We start from the raw sequence: 23,858 nt of genomic DNA, 5'->3' as shown, positions 1-23,858 counted from the left end.
GCTTTCGGGAAAGGGAAAATGTAAAATAGCTTTTTCTTTTTTTAAAAAAGAAAAAACAATTACATTGGTTGAATAGATATACATGATAGCGTATAACATACGAAAAAAGAATTGAGAGGGGTTGGAATGTCTAACGTTTGGTCCACCCTTATGGTGATGGCGTAACCATTGTGTGACCCGAAAGTAATGGATTGAGAAATTGAGAAGAAATTGAGCCACAAAGATGTGATGGTTTGTGAAGAAAAGCAAACAACCATTCAAAAAATGCTGAAAGGAAGTGAAGCTGACATTTCAATCCATACAAGAAAGGAAAATTGCTTGAACTTAGTGTGTCGGTGATGCCACTAAGGTATCATTATCATAGTTATATACCAGAGTGGTGGAGGCAATTCTATTGGAGTTGAGAATAATAGTCCCTATCGTAGTAGAAGTGGCTCTTTTTTCTGAAGATCTCCTGTAATAGAATTATGCAGTACTACTTGAATCAATTATATCAATAAATTGAATTTAGATTCTGCAAACAATAATAACAAAAAAAGTGAGAAAACTTGCAAAGTGGTAAAATGAAATAGTAATTACTTTTGGGGTTATTTAGTAAGATCCATTAGTATAGAAGTTGGGAGAGTGATGAGTTTTGTAGGACACGTCAAGGATAGCACACAACATTGTGAAATATTTAAATGAAAAAGATCCTTAGTAAAGTTAGTAAAGTGATAAAATGATGCTTTAATCATATTTGAATTTGTAACATTTATTATCTGTGAGTCCTATTATCTTAATTCAATGCTAATTAATGGTGTATTTTTTTCTCTAAAATGACAATACAACTTTAGAGGAGTAGGTTCCATGTTTAAATAAATTAATTAAAGAGAGAACGGTTTGTTCCAAGACAAAATCATACAAGAATTCTTAAAAATATATTGACTGGACGAAGCAAATTTAGAAGAAAAAAAATATTGTCATTGGAAGAGGTGCAATGAGGCTATATTTTGTTCTTTCTTCTATCTGATAAATTTTTTTTTTTGGTTATGAAAATCTGCAATATTATATCCCCCATATATTACCCATCCAACCCTAGAATAACTTTTACTATTAAAGGCATATTATGGTACAATATTTATAAATCTTATATTTGCTACTTTACCTAATAATTTACATAAAGCATGCAAGTCTTAAATTATTTTAGTATTCAAACAAATAAAAATAAAAAATGCGGCTTAAGAGGCATAATACCTATTAAGACGTAATATATACAACATTCAATACATATTATATTTACAGTTACAACTTACTTTTTTTTTTGCAAATTATATAACTGTATTTACACAAAAGTTGCAGTTCATAACGAAAAAGATTTGCAACTTGGGAAAAAATTCTAACAGAGTTTGCAAGGATATTGAGAGCTCCTTTGTACAAGAGAATTTTGAGAAAGCTTCTTGATAATAGGTAAGGTGGCTTCCCCTGCATCGCATCAATGAAATTTTGAACCCCTTCTTTTTACACTTCTTCCATCTTTTCTTGCAAAAGAGGTATCTTCTTGTCCAAGTTATCTGAACTTTCATCAGATCTTTTTTCTTCTTCTCCTTTCATTTGTCCCCACATTATTGTATAGTACCCCATTCCAATTATAGCTGCTCCTAACACACTGCACAATTTTGCATAAAACAGTTTTACACGTGAATCCAGTTACGTAATGTGACGCTAAAAAACTAACTATCTTTTGCATTTAACATATAAATGGCCATATAAAATAACATATACAATTAGACGATTGTGTAAAATATTTTACATATTAGAAAAATAGATAAATAAATACAAGTACCTTCCATAGTGGAGGCTGTTAGGGAAGATGCAAACACCAAAAGTTGTGGCAAATGCAATACCAAAGGGCTTGAACAATGGCACATAAAATGGTCCCTTCATTCGAGTGAACCAAATTTGAATATTTGGACGAATCACACCTCCAAATAGTGCCTGCACCATAATAATGTATATAGCACCTTAATCATCAATATATACTGTTTGAAAAAAAAAATGTTATAGAAGTGTTGAGGCTTACAGTAAGAAGAATGAGAATGAGTTGCATGTCATGATTGAGCTTCCAAGCAGTTGCATCATCCCTTTCCACAATCCAAGCGACTATGGCACTCAGAATTGTCCCAATTAAGGAATAATATGCAACCGCCTTCATTGGTTCCGAATATTCCTTTACTGTCTTCTTCTATTTAACAGAACAAAAAGGATTTATGATGAATGATCCATTTCCAATACAAAAGTAATTCTAAAGTTACCAATCACAAATAAGAGTTTAATTTTCATGGGCAGATTAAAATACTCCTATTATATATATACTTTTAAGAATTTTAAATTCTAGCATTTTACTTCTTTACCGTTGTCGTAGGATTATGATTTAGAGTTTTCGAAATTTATATATATATATATATATATATATATATATATATATAAAATAGGAGTATTTTAGTAATTTTTTATAATAAGGGTATTGTAAAAAATATTTTTAAAAAAGAGACATTTTTAAAATTTTTTATCTGAGTGGCTTCTTTTTGAATGACCATTTACGCGGTTAATATAATTGGATGCAGTGTAAAATTATTTTACACGGATAGTGCATCAAAATTAAATTCTCACAAATAAACTTGGATTAATTTAAGAATGTAACAAAAATGATAAAAATAAAAATATTTTTTAATTATAAATAGCAATGGATTTATATTTAGCAAATGACTTGTGTATATAATTAAAATTTTTTATAGAAATATTTAGATAAAGATGCATGCAAAAATTGTAGCAAAATTTAATATTCAGACTTTTTCATTTTTTAAAAAAATTCATTTGCCGTAAAATTAAAATGTCTGGTTTTTCTAATAATATTTGAAAAAAATCACGTCAAAATTTTATCAATAAAATCTTTTTAATAATTTATATTACTTTTGTTACATTTTTAAATTTTTTCAAGACTTATTTATATTATTGGTATTTTTTGAAATTATTTTTGTTTTTCGAGTATTATTTGAATAGATTAGCCAAAAAGGTATTATTAATACTAGTTTTTTTTTAGGTACTACTTTTTATTTTTTATATAATACAATAAATATAAAAATGATTATAGTTTAATTAATGTTTAAAGAATAAGAAATATAAGTATATAACAGTTATAGATTTTACCTGAATAAAGTTCCAAAGTGCAACTGATAAGGAAGCTGAAGCAAGCAAAATGCCACCAAGAACCCAAAATTCAGGGACCGAAGAGAACACAAAAAGTGGCTTATTATTATTATTATTATTAGTGTTAGTGAATTGAAGTTTGTCATCAGAAGAAGTTGGTCTTATTAGTGGACCCTTGAAGAATTCAGCTTCCACTCCTCCAATTATCGATACCATCACACCAATCACTTCCACTTGGAATCCACTGCTTCTCAAATTCAACTCTCTCTCCCTGGTTTTTTATTTTTTTTTTATTAAATTTCATTTCTATAATTAAATAATGAATCTAAGAAATTAAATTAATAATGTTATATATACATATATAAAGTAAAGGTAATTAAATTAAGGTATAATTATTTCACTGATTTTTATAGTTTTACCGAATTTTCAATTAAGATCTTTCTATATATATATTTTTAAGATTCCTATAACATATTAAATTTTGTAACTAAATCTCTGCCGTTACAAAAATATTGGAATCAACTGAATATTCTATTAAACAAAATAGAATATTTATTTAAGTGTTAGACATATTCGTTTTATTTAATAGAATATTCTATTAACTCTAACGTTTTTATTAATAGAGGAATTCAATTAAAAAAATGTATAAAAATATAATAAAAATTAAGTAAAATTATAAAATTCCACAGAATAATTAAAACTTAAATTAAAGAAGAATAACCTGGAAATGAGTGAGAGGAGGAAATTAAAGGTTGGAATCAAGAGTCCCATAGCACATACAAGTATTGGTGAACTATAACTTAGACCCAAGAATGAAAAGCTCTGAGTCATTGTTATCCTACAAATTTAAAATTAATAATCCATCAATATAATGTGAAATAAAAAACATAAGTTAATAAATTTGATTAAACATTATTATTATATATATATTACCCGGTAAAACCAAGAAGCAAGAATCTCATGAACAAAGAGAAAGTAAAAGATGGTGTTGGCTCCTTTCTGTTCAAACGGGATTGTAATGAACATCAGAACTCAAATGAATGAACCATGCAAACAAATTCACGCAAAAAAAAAAAAAAAATCTGTAAGTGGAACAAGCTAAGATAGAGTGAATTAAATTAATTAAAGGGAGAAGAGAAATTGAAGGACCTGCCACCGTTGTTGTGTAATAAAAATGAAGAAGGAAAGAGTATTATGGTAGCAAGAGCGTTGGTATAAACAATGAACACAAAAGGACTCATTCCATTATTCAATTCAGTTTTTGCAAAAATTGTAAGTGCTATGGTGCACCCTTCCATCATCACCATCACTATGAATGGCATGATTTCCCATATCTTTGTGATCTTAGACTCCATTGATGAATCAAATTTATGTTATATAGTTGTAATGCGCAATAAATGAAAGTTTTTTTTTTTTTTTAATTTGAGAAGTATATGATATGCACCACAAGTTAATAATTATTATTATGGTGTGATACTATTGAACACTATATACAATATCATACATAAATAAAGCTTGCTAATTATTATAAGGTATGGAATTGAAAAGCTTAGCTTGTATATATAAGAAGGAATCAATGGTAAAGGAAGAGAATGGGGCCATTATTTAATTAACCCTTCATAGAATAAGGGAGCTACTTTGTGAAGAGAAGCTGCAACTCGAGTTGTCCCTAATTCTTAAACAAGGGGCCAAATGATGACGTGTCATGTGGTGTTAAATCATTCATACTTTTTTCTTTATTGGATGGAAGTTGTACACATGTTACCTATTTATTCTTTCATTATTACTCTTCTTTTTGGCCCATTTTGCCATCTTTCTAAATTTTAATTAACCAAAGGTAAAATATATATTATATGTGTAAAATAAAAAATACATGGAATTAATTTTTAATTAATTAATGTTAATCTTATTTAAAATTTTAATTTAGAATTTAAAATAAAAATTTATAATTTGAGATCTAAAATATAAGATAAATAAAATAATTTTAGAAAGAATGACAAATAGGTCCTTGATCTTTTGATCCACAGACATTTAAGTTCTCGAGAATTTTTTAAAAGTATTTTTAAGTCTTTGACCTTTTCAAAATCTGGACATATTGATTTCTCATATTCACCTGGGCCTGTTAGACTTATCAGAAAAATCAAATGTGACTCTCGTTGTACTGACCTAGTTGTCGTTGTATTGACCTAGTTGATACGGATGCATACGTAAGAGAATTTTTAAAATGAAACAAATTAGGCCCAAAAATCGATATATCCAAATTTAAAAAAAAAATCAGAAATTTAAATGTATTTTTATATTTTCATCCACGAATTAAAAGGTCAGAATCGATTTATCTTTTTTCAACCATTCTAAAAAAATTAACTGACATTCACTGAAAACAATTGATTCTCTAATATTGAATAGAAAAATGTTTTTTGAACATCTAATTATCTATAGAGTGTAGACAGTAGTCTTGATACATAATATACTTGACTACTATTTTAATTTGCGGTAAAATCTTTGTTTTAATACTATTGTAATTATTCTTATTATTTCATTTTCTAGTCTTACGTTAACTATCAAAAGTTAGGTATGCATATTGCAACCCTATAAATTAAAAAGATGTGCCAATGAGGTTGGTTTAGTCTTACTCTATGGCTTGTTATTAACTAATCCTATTATGATGTGTACATGGTTTTATAAAGTTGATGACGCAGGTATAGAGGATATTTAATGAATAAATGTGGACAAATGAGTGAAGAGTTTCTAGTATGGTTTGGAATCCTTTAGTGGCTGGCATGTTTTGTGGCCCTACCATTAGAGAAGATTTTTCTTTACAATAGTGTTTATTGATATAACCTGCCTAATTTGCGTGTGATTAAGAAAGACTATATTGGAATCTGAATAAAATGTTTTCCTGTGGAATAATTTTTTGTGAATCTTTTCACCAGTTTTGTCAAGACCCGAATGGACCAGATCTGCAGTCTCAACTTGGCTGTATTAATGAGATCGTCATCAATTTGATGGGCCATTCGGCCTATTTTTCATTGATATAATAATGAAACGAAATGAAATGCTCAGAAGTGTTTAGAATGCAAGTATTTTTAAGAGTCATTTTTATATACACCATGTCACCATCCATCTCATCATCATAACCATTAATTTGAAAGAGTAAGGAGGAAAAAGAAAAAAAAATGAGAGATAAAAATAAAAGATAGATAAATGGTGTGAAGAGAAAACAAATTTTGATAAACTTAGTTCACTCATAAAAATGGACAAGGTGCCTTAAAACATTGACTTGTTTAGAAGAATATTTTACTTTAATTCGAAGTCACGAATTATATTATATAAAAGCTCTATTTTCATGTTTACAAATCCATCCTTACTAAAAGTTACTGAAAATAGTTATTTTTTATATATTTCTAATATATTAAATATATCAAAAACTTTAAAAATTTTATTATTATCTTCTTAAAATATGTCCTTAAGATATAAATTAGCTAAATTCTTATTACAATACCAGTTTGCTAACTGTATTTTTAGATTTTAGTTACTTCAATATTGAATATGTAAATGTATAATAAAATTTCTTAGCTAAATTTGGATATATACTCTCTCATTTTGGACCAAAATTAATTGAACATTGAAAGAAAGAAAGCTAGCTAATTCCAAGTGCCTAGAATATGATAGTCTGCTTCTAACATGGGAATTTCTTGCTTCATAAAAACAACAAAATAATACTAATAAAATTAGAAACTAAAATTAAAAAAAAAAGTGTGAAGAGTACACAAATTTTGATATGTAATAGAAAAAAGTTGCAAATTAAGGAGAAACATTCCAGTGTATTAGAGAACTTTCAAAGACTTCCCCATTTATCCAGTATTATTTATACATACATGGATTAACATACCCCCCTTATTTAAAGCCAATGGTACAAATATCCGACATAAATACTACCATAATAATTTTCTTCCAATATTTTGTAACAGAATTTGTCACAGATTTAAAGGGTTATGGCAGTATGATAGCCACTTGCTGTGACTAAAAAAATAGAAAATGCCTAATTTGGTGGCAGAATTGTAGCATCCTTTAGAATGAACCATCCAACACATTTATATCTCTTCAATGTTGTTTTCTTTCAAAAGAGGGGTTTGTTTCCCCCTTGATTCCAAGCTAACTTGTTCAATATCTCTGGCTTTTCCCCACAGTACAGAATAAAACCCAACAACAATCACAGTAGCACCAACCAAACTGCATGGATAAAACACAGCAAATGAAATTGTGCTACATGAAACAAATCTTATCATTACTATGACCAAACACAGTCTACAAGAGAAACACAAAATGTACCTTCCAAGATAGAATGCATCGCCGAGGAAAACAACGCCTATGACCACCGATATGATGATTCCTACAGGCTTGAACATGCAAACAAAAACAGGTCCTGTCTGGTGTAAACACCAAGTAGCAACACCAACTTGAAAGACAGAACCAAAGACTGCCTGAAAATGTTTACACAGATGAAGCTTGAATTATAGGTGAATAGCTGTTACTAGTTGTGCTTCGATTCATTATTATTTTGATTACCGAGTATAGAACTGTGAGCAATCTTTGCATCGGTTCCAAGCTCCAAGCATCGATGTCTCTTTCCACAACCAAACAGGTCACAGCAGATTGAATGGCCACAAAGAAGCAATAAAAGAATACAACAATGAACTCTGCTGGATATTTCTTAAGAACATAAGCCTGAAAACATCCAGTTATGGTTAATCAGTTAAAGTAATTTTTCAAGAAAAGTTAAGTTCCTTGTATTTTTTTTCACCAAGCAAGTTGAAATTGCATATTATACAAGCCATATTACAAGCTGGTAACTTCACCTGTACGATTAAAAATGCCGAAGCCATCACACAATCCAGTGCAAGAAATAATCCTCCGAGTATCCAGTTGGGATCTTGTGATGAAAGTGGCTGCAGAGATGAGTTAGCAGGTGATAGTCCCATCAGAATTGCAGGGCCCTTGTACAAAGTGGCAATGAATGCACCAGCAATTGATACTATTGTTCCCAATGATTTAGCTACACTGCTAGAGTTTTTCCAATCAAATTGTTCCAACCTGAAACCAGCGAGATGGATAAGCTACACAGAGTATGTAGCAGTGAACTATAGTCCCCAAGTGCATATTTAGTTTGAGCCTTCTATATATAATTGAAAGAAGGATAGACACACCCAGAAGCAATAGAAAATTTTTCAAAACTTGGATGAGTTAGTTTATTAGCCTTTTTTTTCTCATAAGAGTTTCTAAAGATTTTTCAATTGACCAATCAAACTAAGTTCACATATGGTGATCTGGATATATGTTTATGCAAATGTTGAATCCAAATTCATATGTAGGGATCAGATGTCCTACTCCAAAATGGCATATTTGTATATTCGTTTTCCGGATACAACTTCAGAGGTTTTTTTTAGTAGTACAAGATTTATTGTTCAGGTGTTAACATCACTTATAATATGATTTAAGGAAAATCTAGGAAATAAGGACCACTTGCAGATGTTATATGCCATTTAAAGTGTACTAATTACATACACAAATGGACTTCAGGATACAAAAAGCTAATCCTGTAAATTGGCATGACTTGATTCAACAGAGTTATTTAAAGGAACAATTTATTCATAAATGCAACTACTAAACAGATGGGGAGAAATCTAGTAAGATGATGAACTACTGCGACTCTGCAAGCCATCGCTCAAGACATAATGTAATTTAAAATGAACCTTTACGTTGTGGAAATTAATCAAATGATTATAACAACAGAATATTTTTCACACTAGGTGGGGCCAACTATATGGATTTGACGATACCATTGTGTCTCATCTTAAGCCATGTTGATTGACAAGCTATTAAATTTTAAAAAACAGTTAATCCAACAAAACAATATTTCCATCTCCATTGATATTAGTGGAATGCCATCAATAATTTTTATTGTGTACATAATTACAACATCTTTGAAGTTACCACAGAAGAGATACTTTCTTTTTTTATTTTACCCCCACCACTATGTCAAAAATGAGTTAATGACAACATCGACCATAGATATAATTAATAAAAAGTGGCTATTAGCAACAAAGAGGAGATGAGATTATCAACCTGAAAAGAACGGCAAGTACAAAGGTAAAGCCAGGAACAAGGTTGAGCATTGCAGTGCTGAGTGTAGCTGAACTGTAGTTAATACCAGCATACCCAAAAGCCTGTGCCATAAAACTGAAGACAATCTAAAACCAAAAAAAAAAAAAACACAATTGAGAGTATTAGAATTCAATCCACACAATTAATTCCAAGTGGTCCAACAAAAAAAAATCGAACTTTTAGAACACAATTATTCTTCTTTGAACTTGATATTGCACAATATGGATGATGGAGTATAATAAGGCAAAATTAAACTTGCCCGAGTAGTCCAAGGAAGAAGCATCCAATAATGGTGGAGAAGGTAATTGGAGGGCGGTTAAATCTTGCAAGAATGAGAATTCAGAAGCCAATTATTGGAAAGATTAATACATAGTGAAGTTCTTCAGCTGCAAAACAAGAAAGCAATTGCAATAGTATGTTTTACCTGTGGATGAAGAAGGAGGAAGGGAGAAGAATAAGGGAAGCAAGGGAATTGGAGTAAAAAATGAAGATGAAGCTGGACATTCCTTTTGCCATGACTTGCTTGCTGAGTATGATTAATCCAACTTGAGCAAGTTCGGCCATGATCATCCCCACAAATGGGAGTGTCAACTTCCCCATTTCTCACACAGACAAATACACAAACACCTTGAGTGCAGCTTTGTATGCTATCCTATTCCATTCCTATATGCTATCCTCCATTCTCCTAACTCCTCAAGCACACAAATAAAAACGTTAGCACATCCCAAAGATTATATACTATTTAGGATTCAATTACTTGCTTTTGCTGAGTCAAAGCATACTTTGGATTGTAGTAATAAACTTGTGTGAGAAAATAGTGGATGCTATTGGATGAAGCCGCTTTTCTTGCTCAAGTTCATTCTCTCGGGTCACTTTTCTTAGCCACCTATGACCTCACCATTCATGCGAATAGATACTCTCAACTCTCAATTTTTTTAACAATTAAAAAAATAAAATGTGATATTTTATAATTAATTTTATAATTAAAATCAAATAAAAATATAAAAAAAATTAAAGAATTAAAAATTATATTTTACTTCTTCAATTATTAAAAAAAATTAAAAAAATCCATTTCTAACCATTAACCAATGAGTAATGAAATAACAATATTCGTGAGTTTAATAGTTTATTGCTGTCTTGTGGAGACTAATTAAGAATACAGCAATTTAAAACTTGAAAAATGATTGGGAGTGATAACTTATTTTCTAATTATTCTTCTAATTTTTAAATATTTTTTTTTGAATTTTTTAGTTTTGATGTTTTTAGAAAAGGACATATATATTTAATTTTTACTCCTTTAAATGTTTAGAATATTTGGAGGATAAATTAAAATTCTCAATGATTAATTTTAAAACTTTTTAATATAGAATAAATATTTGAATTGATTCTTAAAAAGTTTTATATTGGATATTTGATTTTTTATAATAAGATTTTCTGCAACTTAACTATCCTATTATTAACTTGTAAACACAGTTTCTGAGTTGTTGCTAACCCTTAACTTGAAATCTATTAATTTTCTTTTGACTTTTGAATATAGTCAAATTTTGTGACTAATACGACTTTTAATAATATGTATATTTATCATTCATCAACATGCACAATTGTAAACAAATAAAAAATAATTTTAATTTTGTCATAATCTTCACCTCAAAATCAATTTTTGATAATAACTTTAAAAACCCTACCTAAAACAAAATATCCTACATAATTTAGTTAATGTGAAACACTAAAGTTTTCAATAGTCTAAATCGATCAAGACTTCATGCATAATCAATCGATTTAATTAATGTTTGTAAATTCAAAAAGCCAATTTGATTTAGTAAAAATTTTGAAACTAATTTTACAATTTACTCATTTTTAAAATGTCCGTGCTCTTTTAATAAATAATATGAGTAAAGTATAAAATTAATCCTTATATTTGGATATAATCCTGTTTTGATTTTTAAGGTTTAAAGTATCTTATTTGAATTCAAAAAAGTTTCATTTAGTTTCAATGTAGTTTTACTCTAAGGTCAAAGTTAAATAATTAACGGAATGCATGACAACAGTGCAAGAATAATGTTGATAATCTAGAGAACAAGTACAAATTTCAAAGGCACAAAATCAACAATAGATGCATCAATATATTTATTTATCATTCTTCTTACAATTTAAATGAAATATTTTTTACAAAACTAAGGAGAATAATAAATAAATGTATTAATGCATTATTGTTGATTTTGTACCTTTAGAACTTGTATTTGTTCTTTAAATTATCGATTTTGTTCATACACTACTGTCATGTAGGACATTCCGTTAATTATTTAACTTTGACTTCAGATGAGACTATATTGAAGTTAAATGAAACCTTTTTAAATTCAAATAAAACACTTTAAACCTTAAGAATCAAAACAAGATTACGCTTAGGGAGCAAGAGGAGTATTGACAAGTGCTCTGCTAGGGTTTTGACAAGTGCTCTGCTAGGGTTTTGACAAGTGCCCTTCTAGGGTCTCTTCTTCTTCTTCTCTTCTTTTCTTTACTTTCAATTCAGATTCAAAACCACTGAATTCCTGATCGTTGACTCAAGCTGGAACATATACTCTGGCCATCATGGAGACAGAAGGAAGAGGCAATAAACAATCCAGTTCAGATAGAGAGGAGGAAAATGAGGATTTGGTACAGTTAGGGGATGAGAAAATTGCTAAAGGAACTGAGGCATGTTCCAAAAGTCTTCTTGGGAGATTGTTCGCAGATAAACCATTCTCCCAAGGAACATTGGACAATGCTCTCAGGGTGATTTGGGGAAGACCAATGGGATTTCGCACGGTGGAGAGAGGAAATAATAGATTTCAATTCTTTTTTGACTCTGAACAAGATGCAATAAGAATTGAGAGAGGAGGGCCATGGCTCTTTAAAGATTATGTGCTGCACGTCCAGAGATGGAATGAGGATGAGAACGAAGTGGAAGAAAGACTCCGGTACTTTCCAGTTTGGGCTCAATTCTGGGGTCTTCCGGAGGAATACAAAACATTGGAGGTAGGGAGAAAATTGGGTGATAAGATTGGAGAGGTTATTGAAGTAGGATTCTTTAGTGTTAGAGGCAAAGAATCCAGAATTGTGAAGGCAAAAATCCAACTTGATGGAGGAAAAAAGGCTAGAGACAGCCTGCGGCTCGCTGGTCCAAAGCAGAAGGTAATGGAGATTGGTGTGAGATATGAGCGCTTGGGTAAAGTCTGCACCTATTGTGCGTACCTAGGGCATGAGGCAAAACACTGTAACAGGCTGATCACAGACTTGACGGCGCATCAGAACACACAGGACAACATTGGAGAGTGGGTTAAAGCGGATCAAGTTGGCAAGAGAGAGGATACAGGGGGTGCTGACACAGGAGGGGATAAAACTTCTCATTTAAGACCTGCACAACCAAAGAAGAAACCACCTCCCACATGGCTAATAGAAGATTTTGCTGGAATGAGTATGCATGACAATAGAGACACAGAAAAAGGGGCACCAGAATCTTTGAACAAGTGGACGAGAGTAGCGCCGACTCAGATACCTGAGAAAGAAGGGAAGCCCAGGGAGGAAAATAGATCTCTGATCCTGTTGGATGATGCTAATCCAGCAGCATATTCTAAGGAAGTACACCTGGAGAAGGATGATACGAGTAAAGAGGAGTCAGGAAAGAAGAAGATCAAACAGATTGCTAGGCAACGAGGGGAAAACTTCTTGCATGTTAGTGGCAACAAAAGGAGGCCAGCAGATATGGAGAATGAAACAAAACAGAAAAAGGTATGTTTGGAGGAAAGGAATGCAGATAAGGAGAAGGTGGAGGGTGCCAGCCGTCAAATGGCACCCCAAATACCATGAGGATTCTTACATGGAATTGTCGGGGTTTGGGGAGACCCCTGACAATCCATAACCTCAAAGGGATATCTCAATCCCACTCCCCCGAGTTGGTTTTTATTTGTGAAACCAAAAACCAAACTCGAAATGTGGAAGCGAAGTTGAGGTCGTGTGGTTTTAATAAGTGGCATATTGTTAATCCAAATGCCATTGCCGGAGGCCTGGCCATGGCGTGGAAAGATGGGTGCGATATTAAAGTTACCAGCAGCTCCAGTTTCTATATACAAGCTATAGTGAAAGATGCAGCCAACGATGTGGAATGGAGTATAATTGGAGTTCACCTCAGTTGCAGTGAACAAGTAAGATCAGCCCAATTTCAAGAGATCTCGGTGATGATGGAGTAGAATCAGGGAGGAATAGCTATCTTGGGCGATTTTAACTCAATCACTACACCAGAGGAAAAAGATGGGGGTGGCGACACGCCTTTATCATCTATGACAGCTTTCAATCTATTCATTGGAGACAATGATTTGGTGGATCTAGGTATGATCGGAAGACAATACACTTGGAGTAATAGGAGGGCAGGGAATGCATTGATCCAGGAACGTTTGGACAGAGTATTAGTAAACGCGGAGCTACTGCAATCCTTTTGTCAACCAACCGTTCTCAGGCTTGCCGAAAATGGTTCAGATCATGCCCCTTTACTGCTGGACACTACTCCTCGGATGGAAAAATAAAAAAAAAAGATTTAAGTTCCAAGAGAGGTGGTGTGGTATAGAGGAGATAAGGAATATTGTTAGAGAAGCCTGGGCCTCTTCATTTGAAGGTTCTCCGATGTATATCATCGCTCAAAAATTAAAGTTGTGCCGCCACAAGCTTGTGCAGTGGCAACAAAGTAACCGGTCAAATTCAAAAAAGGAAATTGAGACACTTAAGGCCCGACTGGAGGAAATAAGGGCAGCAGGGATCTGCGGTGGAACTGAGATCCACGAGGTCGAATCGAAGCTTGAAAAGGCATACCTAAATGAAGAATTGTATTGGAAGGAGAAGTCCCGGGTTAAGTGGCTTAAGGAAGGGGACAGGAACACTGCCTTCTTTCATAGGAAGTTCAAAATGCGTACAATGGGGAATAAAATCTGGCGACTAGTGAACGGAAACGGGGAAGTAGTATCCTCTCAAGCTGACATTGCAAGAGTGGCTGAGGAATATTTTACAGGCATTTTTTCATCTACCAATCAAGCAGTTCCGGAGCCTTTTCTTGCTGACTTTGAGCCTAAGGTTACATCTCTCATGAATCAGAGGCTACAAAAACCAGTGTCAGACAAGGAAATTAAGAGGGCTGCCTTCAGTGTTCATCCTCAAAGCGCCCCAGGAGATGACGGAATGACAGCAAAATTCTTTCAGTTCTATTGGAACATTGTAAAGGAGGATGTAACACGAGCCATTAAAAGTTTCTTTGGAGGCGGGAGAATATTAAAAAGCTTTAATCATACAAATATTTGCCTAATACCGAAAGTTCCTGACGCTAGCAACATGTCCCAAGTTAGACCCATTAGCTTATCTACAACAATGTACAAAATTATCTCTAAGGTGTTGGTGCATAGATTACAAAGTTGTATGAATAAGTTAATAGGCCCTAATCAGAGCGCTTTTCTGAAGGGACGGCTGATCTCTGATAACATCTTAATTGCTCATGAGTGCATGCACTATCTTAAAACTAGGAAACGGGGGCTGAATCATGAAATGGCTATTAAGCTTGATATGAGTAAAGCGTATGATAGGGTCGAATGGAAATTTCTTTGGTACATAATGGAAAAACTGGGATTTGGCACGCGATGGATTAGCTGGATCCGAGAATTAGTTACCACAGTTTCTTACTCTGTTGTTGTGGAAGGCCAACCTTTTGGTTTTTTCAAACCAAATAGAGGGATCCGACAAGGAGATCCTCTATCACCATATCTTTTTCTTTTTTGTGCGGAAGGTCTATCCTTCCTGCTACACAAGGCAGAGCAAAACGGTTTAATTCACGGTATTCAGGTAACACGAAGATGTCCTACAGTTAGTCACTTGTTATTTTCTGACGACTCAATTTTATTTTGCAAGGCCTCCGAGGAAGGTTGTGATAGAATCCTAGAGCTTTTGGAGTCATATGAAAGTTTTAGCGGAGAGAAAATTAATCTATCTAAGTCAGCCATTTTCTTTAGTAACAATACTCCGGATGCTACTCGGGAACTCCTGGCAACAAGGATGAACATTACTCATATTGGAGCACAAGACAAGTACTTGGGGCTCCCTTCAGTAATAAATAGATCAAAACGATCCACCTTCAGTGCCATTAAAGACAGGGTATTCAAGAAGGTGCAAGGCTGGAAAAAAAGTTTACTATCAAGTGGAGGTCGTCAGATTTTGATTCGGGCAGTAGGGGAAGCAGTACCCATCTATACCTTATCTTGTTTTAGGCTCCCAGATACGTTGCTGAAGGACATTCATAGTATCTTGACTCAATTTTGGTGGGGGCAGCATGGAGAGGAAAGACGCATGGTCTGGATTAGCTGGGATAAGATGACAAGGCCGAAGAGCGAGGGAGGTTTGGGAGTGAAAGACCTGCGAGCACATAATCTAGCTTTACTAGGCAAGCAATGTTGGAGACTCATAACCCATCCTAACTCTCTCCTAGCCAGAATTTTAAAGGGCAGGTATTACAGGTATGGGGATTTACTAAGTGCAGATAGAGGAGTATTACCTTCCTGGGGATGACAGAGTCTTCTCCACGGACGGAGTGTGACAGAAAAAGGCACAATCTGGAAAGTGGGGGACGGCGAGTCCATTCGGATCTTTAGAGACCCCTGGCTTCCTTCAACCTTCCCATATAGAGTTTCCTGCGACATCAATTCCAGCCAAACATCAAATCAAATGACACTAGTCAAGGACCTTTTCTCTGAAAATAAAGAATGGAACCAAAGGCTTGTCTCCGAGGTCTTTCCCACTGAGGTAGCACAACAAATTCTAACAATATCCCCAGGAGAAGGACCAGACAAAGTTCAGTGGCTATTTAATAACTCCAAATGCTACGACGTTGCATCCGGATACCGAATTTCTTACCTGTTCTTTCATGAACCAATTGATCTATGCCCAGCTTATATGCAACAAAGAGGAATTTGGGCCCAGCTATGGAACCTGCTCACACCCCAGAAGATTACAATTTTTCTTTGGAAATATCTTCACGGAAGAATTCCAATCATGCAACTGATCCATCAGAGATTCCCCAATACGCCTGCAACATGTCCACTGTGTCAAGAAGAGAGCGAAACAATAACTCACTGCCTATTTCTATGTCAAAATGCAAAATTAACATGGAGGAAGATAGAAATGGAAGCATGTGTACCTTTCTCTAACTCAACCACCTTCTTCGATTGGTGGAGTTCAACAACAAGCCTCCTGGATAAGCAACCAAATGGGAGTAGCAAGGTTCTTCTTGTAGCAATTTTATTATGGCATATATGGAAAGACCGGAACCGAAGAGTGTTTGAGCAAGGTGCTGGTGCTACCCCTCCGGAAGAGATTGCCACTAGCGTTATTAGAGCTCACCAAGAAATTCTTGTCCGCCCCCTGCGCCCCTCAAGAATAGATTAGTTTTTCTCTTCCCCTTTTCCATTTAGTGGCTTACTGTTCGTTTACTCACCTGCGCGTGAAGTGAAACTTTTGGGAGAACCCCTTTCTTATGTTTTTACGGTTATGTCTTTCAATTGGGACAATACCTTCCTTTTTTTTTATTGGTGAATAAAAGTAAATGATTGCCTTTGGAAAAAAAAAACAAGATTACGCTCAAACATAAGAAACCAACTTAATATTTTACCCTAAATAATATTTTGGTCAAGTTTAATATATTTAACAAAATAGTAAGCTGTGAGTGGTTGATTGGTTAGGAAATAGGCAAGACGTGCACTAGAGTAGAAGTAGAATAATAAAATTGACACAAGAAAATTTAAGTAGTTCATTTTAACATTTATATACAAATATGACAAACAAATATTTTCCTATAAAATATGAGGAACGTACAAAATAGATAATAGTTTCACTTAAATCAAATCACTAATAAGATACTAAAATAGTAACCAATAACACACAAACTCAAATTTCAAAAGATTTCAAAATAATTCAGGATCCTAAACTAATTAACTAGTGCATAATTCAAAACTCCTCACAAATAAAAGTAACTAAAAATAACAAGGCTGTCAACCAATATCACAAAGGAAATATACTATTATGATGCTTCTTCTTCTTCTTATGTGATGTTTATAATAGTTACTGCACCTAAATTATTTCAATGCATTTGAGTTGCCACCTTTGACAACAAGTAATTTTGTAACATTTAAGTAATTGTCATTTTTTATTTCATAGATACATATGGCCTTATCCACTCATCTATCACCACTTGAAAAATCAAACAAACTACTGCCACATAATTAAGAGAAATTGTCCTGTTTAATTTTTTGGTTAGGTGATATGCTAGTCCATTATAGTTATTGTGGCATTATTCTCTCCTATAAAATTGACCATGATATTATTTTCCTCATTATTACAATATAATAATAAAGCCATTGTTTTCTGCTGGAATAAGTATGAAAAGTCATCTTACCTCTTCAATTATATATATAGATATCATCACAAAGCTAATAAGATATTGAGTTATATGGCAGCAAGAGATTGATGGGTTCATCAGAGGACAAATACCGCACGTTTTTGCATCAAGAGCAAGAGAAGAACACCAAATGGAGATTTGGTGCCCCTCCTAATTATGATGTTGTCAACAAGCTTTTTGAAGAGGGCAGAACCAAGGTACCCCCACACTTTAGAATAACTACTACTAAGTAATATATATAATACACTAGTATTTATATTCTTGATTGCAGAAATGGCCTCCTGGATCTCTTGAAGAGCAGGTGCAGACTCTAGTCAAGAATTGGGAAATGGAAGTTTTCCATAAAGTTGATGTAAATCAATACAGATCACTGGATCCACAGAAATACACTTTCAGCCTCAATGGTAATAATAAGTTAACCATGTATTATATGGCAGAGACTCACATGCACTTATTTTCGTAAAGTTGATAGTTAAAAATTGTTAAATAATTGGACATATATTTAGTTAAGTTATCATCTAACGATTTTCAATTATTAACTTTACATAAAAATAATTGTGTGTGAGTTTTCACTTTTCATCACGTTATATATCTAACCATGTATTATAAACTCATAAACTCACGTGCCAGTGTTTGTAAAATTGATGATTAAGAATTGTTAGAAGATTTGATATATTTAACTAAACTATCGCCTAATACCACACTTCAGGCAATAAGGAATTAGCATATCTCCATTTTTGCCTTATATTGGTTGGAATATTAGTTCTGATATCATGTAACGAAATTATTTATTCTAAAGTTTGGACAGATTATAAGTTGAAAGCGAAAAGTTGTTCTTAAGCTTTTGAGAATTAATGGTGATAGGAAGGAATGCTATGACGTTGGAAGAGAAAAAGAAGCTTGGAGGTGGGTATAATGCACTGCTGCAAACATCGATGCCACAAGAACTAAGGGTATACGACCCAAATGAAGAAACAGCAGATTCATCTCACAACATTTTCACCACCACTTTCCCACGTGGTTTTGCTCTGGAGATTCTTCATGTCTATTCTGGACCACCCGTTATTATTTACAAGTTCAGACACTGGGGATTCATGGAGGGTCCTTTCAAGGGCCATGCCCCAACTGGTCAAAAAGTTGAACTTTTTGGAATCGCCATTTTCACGGTATATTATATCATTGCTTGCTCCATTTTCGAAATAGTAATATCCATATATGCATGATATTAGAAAGAACATTAGAAAATTAGCTTGGGATGGTCGAGTGGTCAGCTCACTCGTCCGCTTAAACAAGTGTTGAGGGTCGAATCTCGCCTTGTGCAAACAGCAATCCATCGACCAGCGGCAGACCTTTAAATAAAGCTCAGATCCGTGATAGATTAGTTATTTAGTCCTTGACTTATGGAGTTGGAGTCTACCGTGGACAACCAAAAAAAAGATATTTGCTTCAATTAAGAATCTGAATCTAACTGTATGCAGCAACATATATAGCATTGCTTTGATGTTAACACTTATTATTTATACTATGCTTTCCATACATTTATGGAATAAATTCAATTTTTAGTAAGTCGTGGTTTTTGTTATGGTTACAGTTGGATGAGGCCTCGAAGATAGTGAAGGTGGAGTTCTTTTATGATCCTGCTGAACTCCTTGGTGGACTCCTGAAAGGTCCTGCCATTGATGCAAGTGGTGAAGATGCTATTTCAAGCTGTCCTGTACTCAGGAACACTGGCTAAGGAATAGATAGCACAACCCTAACCTTAAGACTCAGATTGTAATACAGGGTTACAGGCAAATAAAGGTTCTTGTGCCATTGTAGTGCCTATTTATTATTTTTTTTTTCCATTGATATCTCTCAACCCAGTAGTTTAATAACTAATCCACTACTATCATAATTACATTTAAAAGTTTGTTGCTACCTAATGAATTACTGCATATACAAAACGAAATTCAAACTTTTAAAACTTATTTAAGTAGACGAGCGAACTAACCACTTGAATAATCCAACAATAATAATAAGTATCTATATATATATATGATATATATTATCAACCTAAGAATAATATATCTGAAATATTTTCTTTTTCTAATTCTACAATTAATAAATTAGAGAGAAAATAAAGGGCTAATTCTCTTTGGGTTTGCATAGATTTGTTTGAAGATACAAAACATTTTAGAGGCTAGACATATTACTTGAGTAAGCCAAAATTATGAATAAGCTTTTGATAATAGCATTGCATTCATTACATTCTCGAACTGACGCGGTGGACAGATGCAATGGCGAGGCAGAACATAGAGCAGTGAACGAGGTGTGAGATCCAGCAGCAAAGACGAGAACGGACACGAGAGTTGCAAAGAAGAGAACAGACGTACTTTTAAAAGGAGAAAGAACGCCGCGAACAGAGAAAAAAACATTCTTCACAATTGGATTCCCATTCCAAGCGGTCTCCACAGAAATCTCCGCGCCTCGGGAAGTTTTGCCATCCCTACCTGTGATGCCGCCCCCTTTTAAGGTGATGATTTTCAGTAGCTAAGAGAAGAGGGGTTGAATCTTAGCCTCCTTTTTTGCTTGATTACACTTGCTGGTCTTTGAGGATACTTTTTAATTTTGTCTCGTCCCTAGCTACGAGACTTTTATTTTTGTCTCGTCACTTGGCACAAGATATTTTCAGTTTTAGCTCTTGTACAGTAGAAACAGAAATGGGGTAGAAGAGAGAGAAAATTACACCCAGATATATCCTGGTTCAGCTGCTAAGTGCAGTGCAGTCTACATCCAGTCTCCATCACAATAATGATAGAATTTCACTATAATCTTCTTGATTACAGACTGTAAAGTGCTAACCCAACTTACAAGGGGATTTCCACAGAATCATGAAACACAACACAGATGTACAAAGAAACTCTAAGGACATCTATGGCTTTTTCTTTTAATTTTGCACTCTCTGCCTTTTTCCACTCCATGGTTTTTTTTATACAAACCTCATTGTTTGCCTTTTTCTATGAGACTAGAGACATGACAAAATCAAACAGAAAATTACAAAACAGAATACATTGAAGGAGAAAAAAAAATCTGTTAGCTCAAGTAGCTCTGAGAATTTGTGCCTTGCACCCTCACTCTTCTTCCTTACTCCTTGCTTCAACCCGTGGCTGTTCTCTCTTTTTATAGAAGAGGGAAGCCTCCACCTTTGAAGCCAAAAACCAAGCCAACTTCTTCTTCTCCAAGAACAAAACTGGTTCGGCCAGAGAAAGAGAAGAGATAACCCATGCAAAACCCAACATGCAATTACCTCTAGTCCTTCCTTGGTCATCACTCTTCATCAATCCGAGCACTCCATCCTTGGCTTGCTCTCCAAGATGAATTTCTGGCCCTTGATGCTTCATGATGATGATAGCTTCATCTGCTCTAATCTCTGCCTCTTTCATCATGTAGCCACCCTAGCTACCTTCTGTGGTGGTTGAGAAGAATCAGAGACAAGCCATCCCTCCAAGAATCTTCATCTTGCTGGCCGAATCTTCTTCAACTATTTTTGATATGAAGAAGCCAAGATCTCATCACAAAATCTTACCACAAGCAATGAGAATCTTAGCCACAGCATACTTTTCTTTTTCTTTTTCGTGCCATCATTTTGATGGTCATGTAGCGTGCTTCTTTTTCTCTTCGTTGGCTATGCTTAGCTTCCATGGTTTCTCTGTGTTATGACCGAGGGTTAGAAGCAGAGAGAGAAGAAGGAAAGATATGAACATTAACTAAAGGATTTAGACAAAATAAATTAAATGTCCACTTCCCTTTTGTTTCTTGGTAGTGTACCTTTCATTAAGGCCATCAATCAAATCAATGAAACTTTCTCTCTCATAGTTCCAATGCATTTATTAACTTCACACTAATAAAATTTGAATTCCATCACATGGTGAAGTGTGAGATCCGTTGAAGGCATAAAGCAATAACAACATTTTCTTTCCTAATTAATTGTTTTCAGATCATGTATTGGGGTGTATAGCAAAAAATGATTAACTTGGGCTTGTAACAATAATGGATCAATTTGGCCCAAGTAACATAATAATCAATTCAGCCATATTCATTATATATTCTTGCATCAATGCTGATGGATTTAACCAATTGGGCTTAAGTAAAAATTTCTGGCCCAAATATCATAACCATGTTTTCAGCCACCATAATCACAATATCTTAATACCAAGGCTGAATATTTTTGATACAATTGGGCTTGCACCAGAATTATTTTATTTTCGGCCCAAACATACCTACATAGCAAAAATTAAATTATTAACATATGTGAATTAATATTTTTGCTATTTATCAAAGTAATAATGTTTAGTCACCACAAATATTAGCTTAGAGTTTTCCAAACTCATCAATCTCCCCCTTGATAACAAACATTATTAAAATTAAAATGGAAAGAAATTTAAGATTGAGTAAAGAATACTCCCTTTGAAGATTTGTATTTCTTCCCTTTTCAAATTGTTACATGGCTCCCCCTTAATATATGCTATTTTACCAAGGGAAGCTTTATACCTGTAACTTTTCAAATCAAGCTTGAGGCAACTATGTTATTCAACATATAAAAATTTTGAAATGTTGAATGCTTGATTTATGAGCAGAATTGGATGATAATCAAAACTCGTTTGTTATCAATAATTTGATTTTCTGCTCAAACTATGATCAACCAAAAAATCTTTTGAAAATAAATTGATGTTTAAAATATTTTTCATTTAAATCAGAGCAACATACTTATAGTAAGAAAATATTTTTAATCACAGCATGATCACAGCAATTTTCAACATTTATTTTCATACCCAATGCTTAAAGAAACTGCCAAAAATAAAGTATTCAGCAAATATGTTTACCAAGATAAATCAGAATATTCCTATTCCACTAGTAGCAAGCATATTCATCAAGATAAAACTATCACAAGAATACATGTTAACAACCAATTAACAACCAGGCAGCCATAATATCAAAACAAATGCATCACAAATATAATCAACCAAGCATTATTAGTATGCAATATCAAGCATTAGGTGTATCCTTTTAACAAGGGTGATCATAAACTCTCAAAAGAGAATTTCATCCCTTGTTTTCTAGTTTCAATTTTCATGTTTTTCAGTTTCAATTTTCAACATTTATTCTCCCCCTTTTGTCATCAAAGGGGCACCTACAAAAAAATTTTTGACATAGAAAACAAAGTATGCAAAATATAACCCAAAAGTATCCATAAAGTATCACAGAGTTATAGTACTAACAGTATCCAACCCAACAAAACAGAATATCAAATTGAGCCTCAGTATGCCAATATCAAAATAAAAAAAGGAAAACAGTAATTAATCATTAGAGAAATTAAAATCATATTCCTCAGCTCCTTCTTCACTGGCAACACCCAACTCGTCCTCAAGATTTTCTAGCATCATCCTCCTTGTAACTCATCTTCCCTTAATGACTGAAACCTTATTCTCAACAGCTTCATTTGTTAAATCAACTTCAAAATACTCAAAAATGCTGGTGAGAAACATGCCATATGGAAGACTAGCCTTTTTGGTATCCTTTACAGATTTCCACATATGCCTTATCATAAGGTATGCAAAGGAAATTTGAGAAGAAGTAACAAGAGCAAGAAAGTCAGAAACTGTTACCTGGTGGCGTAAACTACTTTGTGGTATAAGAACATGAGATATGAGTTTGTAAAGAAGAATTGTCTTATCTGGACCAAGTTCCTTGAGAGTTGGATTCGTACCATCCATTCTAGAGAGACTTTCGCAGGTTTGATTTAAAGCCATCTGGTAAGTGATCACAATCTGTAAATCCCATTTCTTGGACATGTATACCCTTAGTCCCTTTTCTTTGTAGCCTAGACCCATCTCAAGGGTTGCAATATCAAGGATTATGTGAACTCCCTTCACATAGGAGTGAATGATGCCATCCATTAGTCGCATGTTGGCATAGAACTCACGGACCAAACTGGGGTAAACCGGTTTTTGAATGTGAAGCAGTGGTGTCCATTGAAGGTTGTCAAACAGAGAAGAGACATGGA

At 33.7% G+C, this 23,858-nt stretch overlaps 5 protein-coding genes across 8 annotated transcripts; 3 read left to right on the top strand and 2 right to left on the bottom strand.

The window, feature by feature from the left end:
- Positions 1 to 1,170: 1,170 nt before the first annotated feature.
- LOC112705970 (WAT1-related protein At1g70260) lies at positions 1,171 to 4,722 on the bottom strand. The gene is made up of 7 exons (XM_025757024.3): positions 4,336 to 4,722; positions 4,120 to 4,185; positions 3,908 to 4,024; positions 3,187 to 3,457; positions 2,060 to 2,221; positions 1,823 to 1,974; positions 1,171 to 1,645 (listed from the first exon to the last, which is right to left on the bottom strand). The coding sequence occupies exons 1-7, from the start codon at positions 4,539 to 4,541 to the stop codon at positions 1,498 to 1,500; spliced, it is 1,122 nt and encodes a 373-aa protein (XP_025612809.1). The 5' UTR covers positions 4,542 to 4,722; the 3' UTR covers positions 1,171 to 1,497.
- A 2,230-nt stretch (positions 4,723 to 6,952) lies between these two features.
- On the bottom strand, positions 6,953 to 10,441 carry LOC112705969 (WAT1-related protein At3g28050). Of its 3 annotated transcripts, none has more exons than XM_025757019.3 (8): positions 10,134 to 10,441; positions 9,776 to 10,040; positions 9,611 to 9,673; positions 9,313 to 9,426; positions 8,046 to 8,280; positions 7,756 to 7,914; positions 7,519 to 7,670; positions 6,953 to 7,419 (listed from the first exon to the last, which is right to left on the bottom strand). In XM_025757019.3, exons 2-8 carry the CDS (start codon positions 9,949 to 9,951, stop codon positions 7,281 to 7,283), a joined length of 1,038 nt encoding a protein of 345 aa, XP_025612804.1. In that variant the 5' UTR covers positions 9,952 to 10,040; positions 10,134 to 10,441; the 3' UTR covers positions 6,953 to 7,280. The 3 variants fall into 3 exon arrangements, with proteins under 3 accessions (XP_025612804.1, XP_025612807.1, XP_025612805.1); XM_025757022.2 differs by having other exon boundaries at positions 9,313 to 9,437; positions 10,134 to 10,291; XM_025757020.3 differs by lacking the exon at positions 10,134 to 10,441 and having other exon boundaries at positions 9,776 to 10,103.
- A 2,752-nt stretch (positions 10,442 to 13,193) lies between these two features.
- Positions 13,194 to 13,910, top strand: LOC140174650 (uncharacterized). Its single transcript, XM_072200134.1, has 2 exons — positions 13,194 to 13,532; positions 13,578 to 13,910. The coding sequence occupies exons 1-2, from the start codon at positions 13,194 to 13,196 to the stop codon at positions 13,908 to 13,910; spliced, it is 672 nt and encodes a 223-aa protein (XP_072056235.1).
- Positions 13,911 to 16,086: 2,176 nt separating this feature from the next.
- On the top strand, positions 16,087 to 16,806 carry LOC140174649 (uncharacterized). The gene has a single exon (XM_072200133.1). The coding sequence runs from the start codon at positions 16,087 to 16,089 to the stop codon at positions 16,804 to 16,806; it is 720 nt and encodes a 239-aa protein (XP_072056234.1).
- An 835-nt stretch (positions 16,807 to 17,641) lies between these two features.
- LOC112705968 (pathogen-related protein) lies at positions 17,642 to 23,092 on the top strand. Of its 2 annotated transcripts, XR_011864519.1 has the most exons (5): positions 17,642 to 18,012; positions 18,087 to 18,219; positions 18,680 to 18,981; positions 19,407 to 19,615; positions 20,087 to 23,092. XR_011864519.1 is itself a non-coding variant. In XM_025757018.3 (4 exons), the coding sequence occupies exons 1-4, from the start codon at positions 17,884 to 17,886 to the stop codon at positions 19,548 to 19,550; spliced, it is 708 nt and encodes a 235-aa protein (XP_025612803.1). In that variant the 5' UTR covers positions 17,642 to 17,883; the 3' UTR covers positions 19,551 to 19,721. The 2 variants fall into 2 exon arrangements, 1 of the variants encoding a protein (XP_025612803.1); XM_025757018.3 differs by lacking the exon at positions 20,087 to 23,092 and having other exon boundaries at positions 19,407 to 19,721.
- Positions 23,093 to 23,858: the final 766 nt, after the last annotated feature.

This window comes from Arachis hypogaea, chromosome 8 (genome assembly GCF_003086295.3).
Source record: "Arachis hypogaea cultivar Tifrunner chromosome 8, arahy.Tifrunner.gnm2.J5K5, whole genome shotgun sequence".
NCBI lineage: Eukaryota > Viridiplantae > Streptophyta > Magnoliopsida > Fabales > Fabaceae > Arachis > Arachis hypogaea.
Note: the sequence above shows the minus strand (reverse complement) of the source record. Positions and strands in the feature narration are given on the sequence as shown.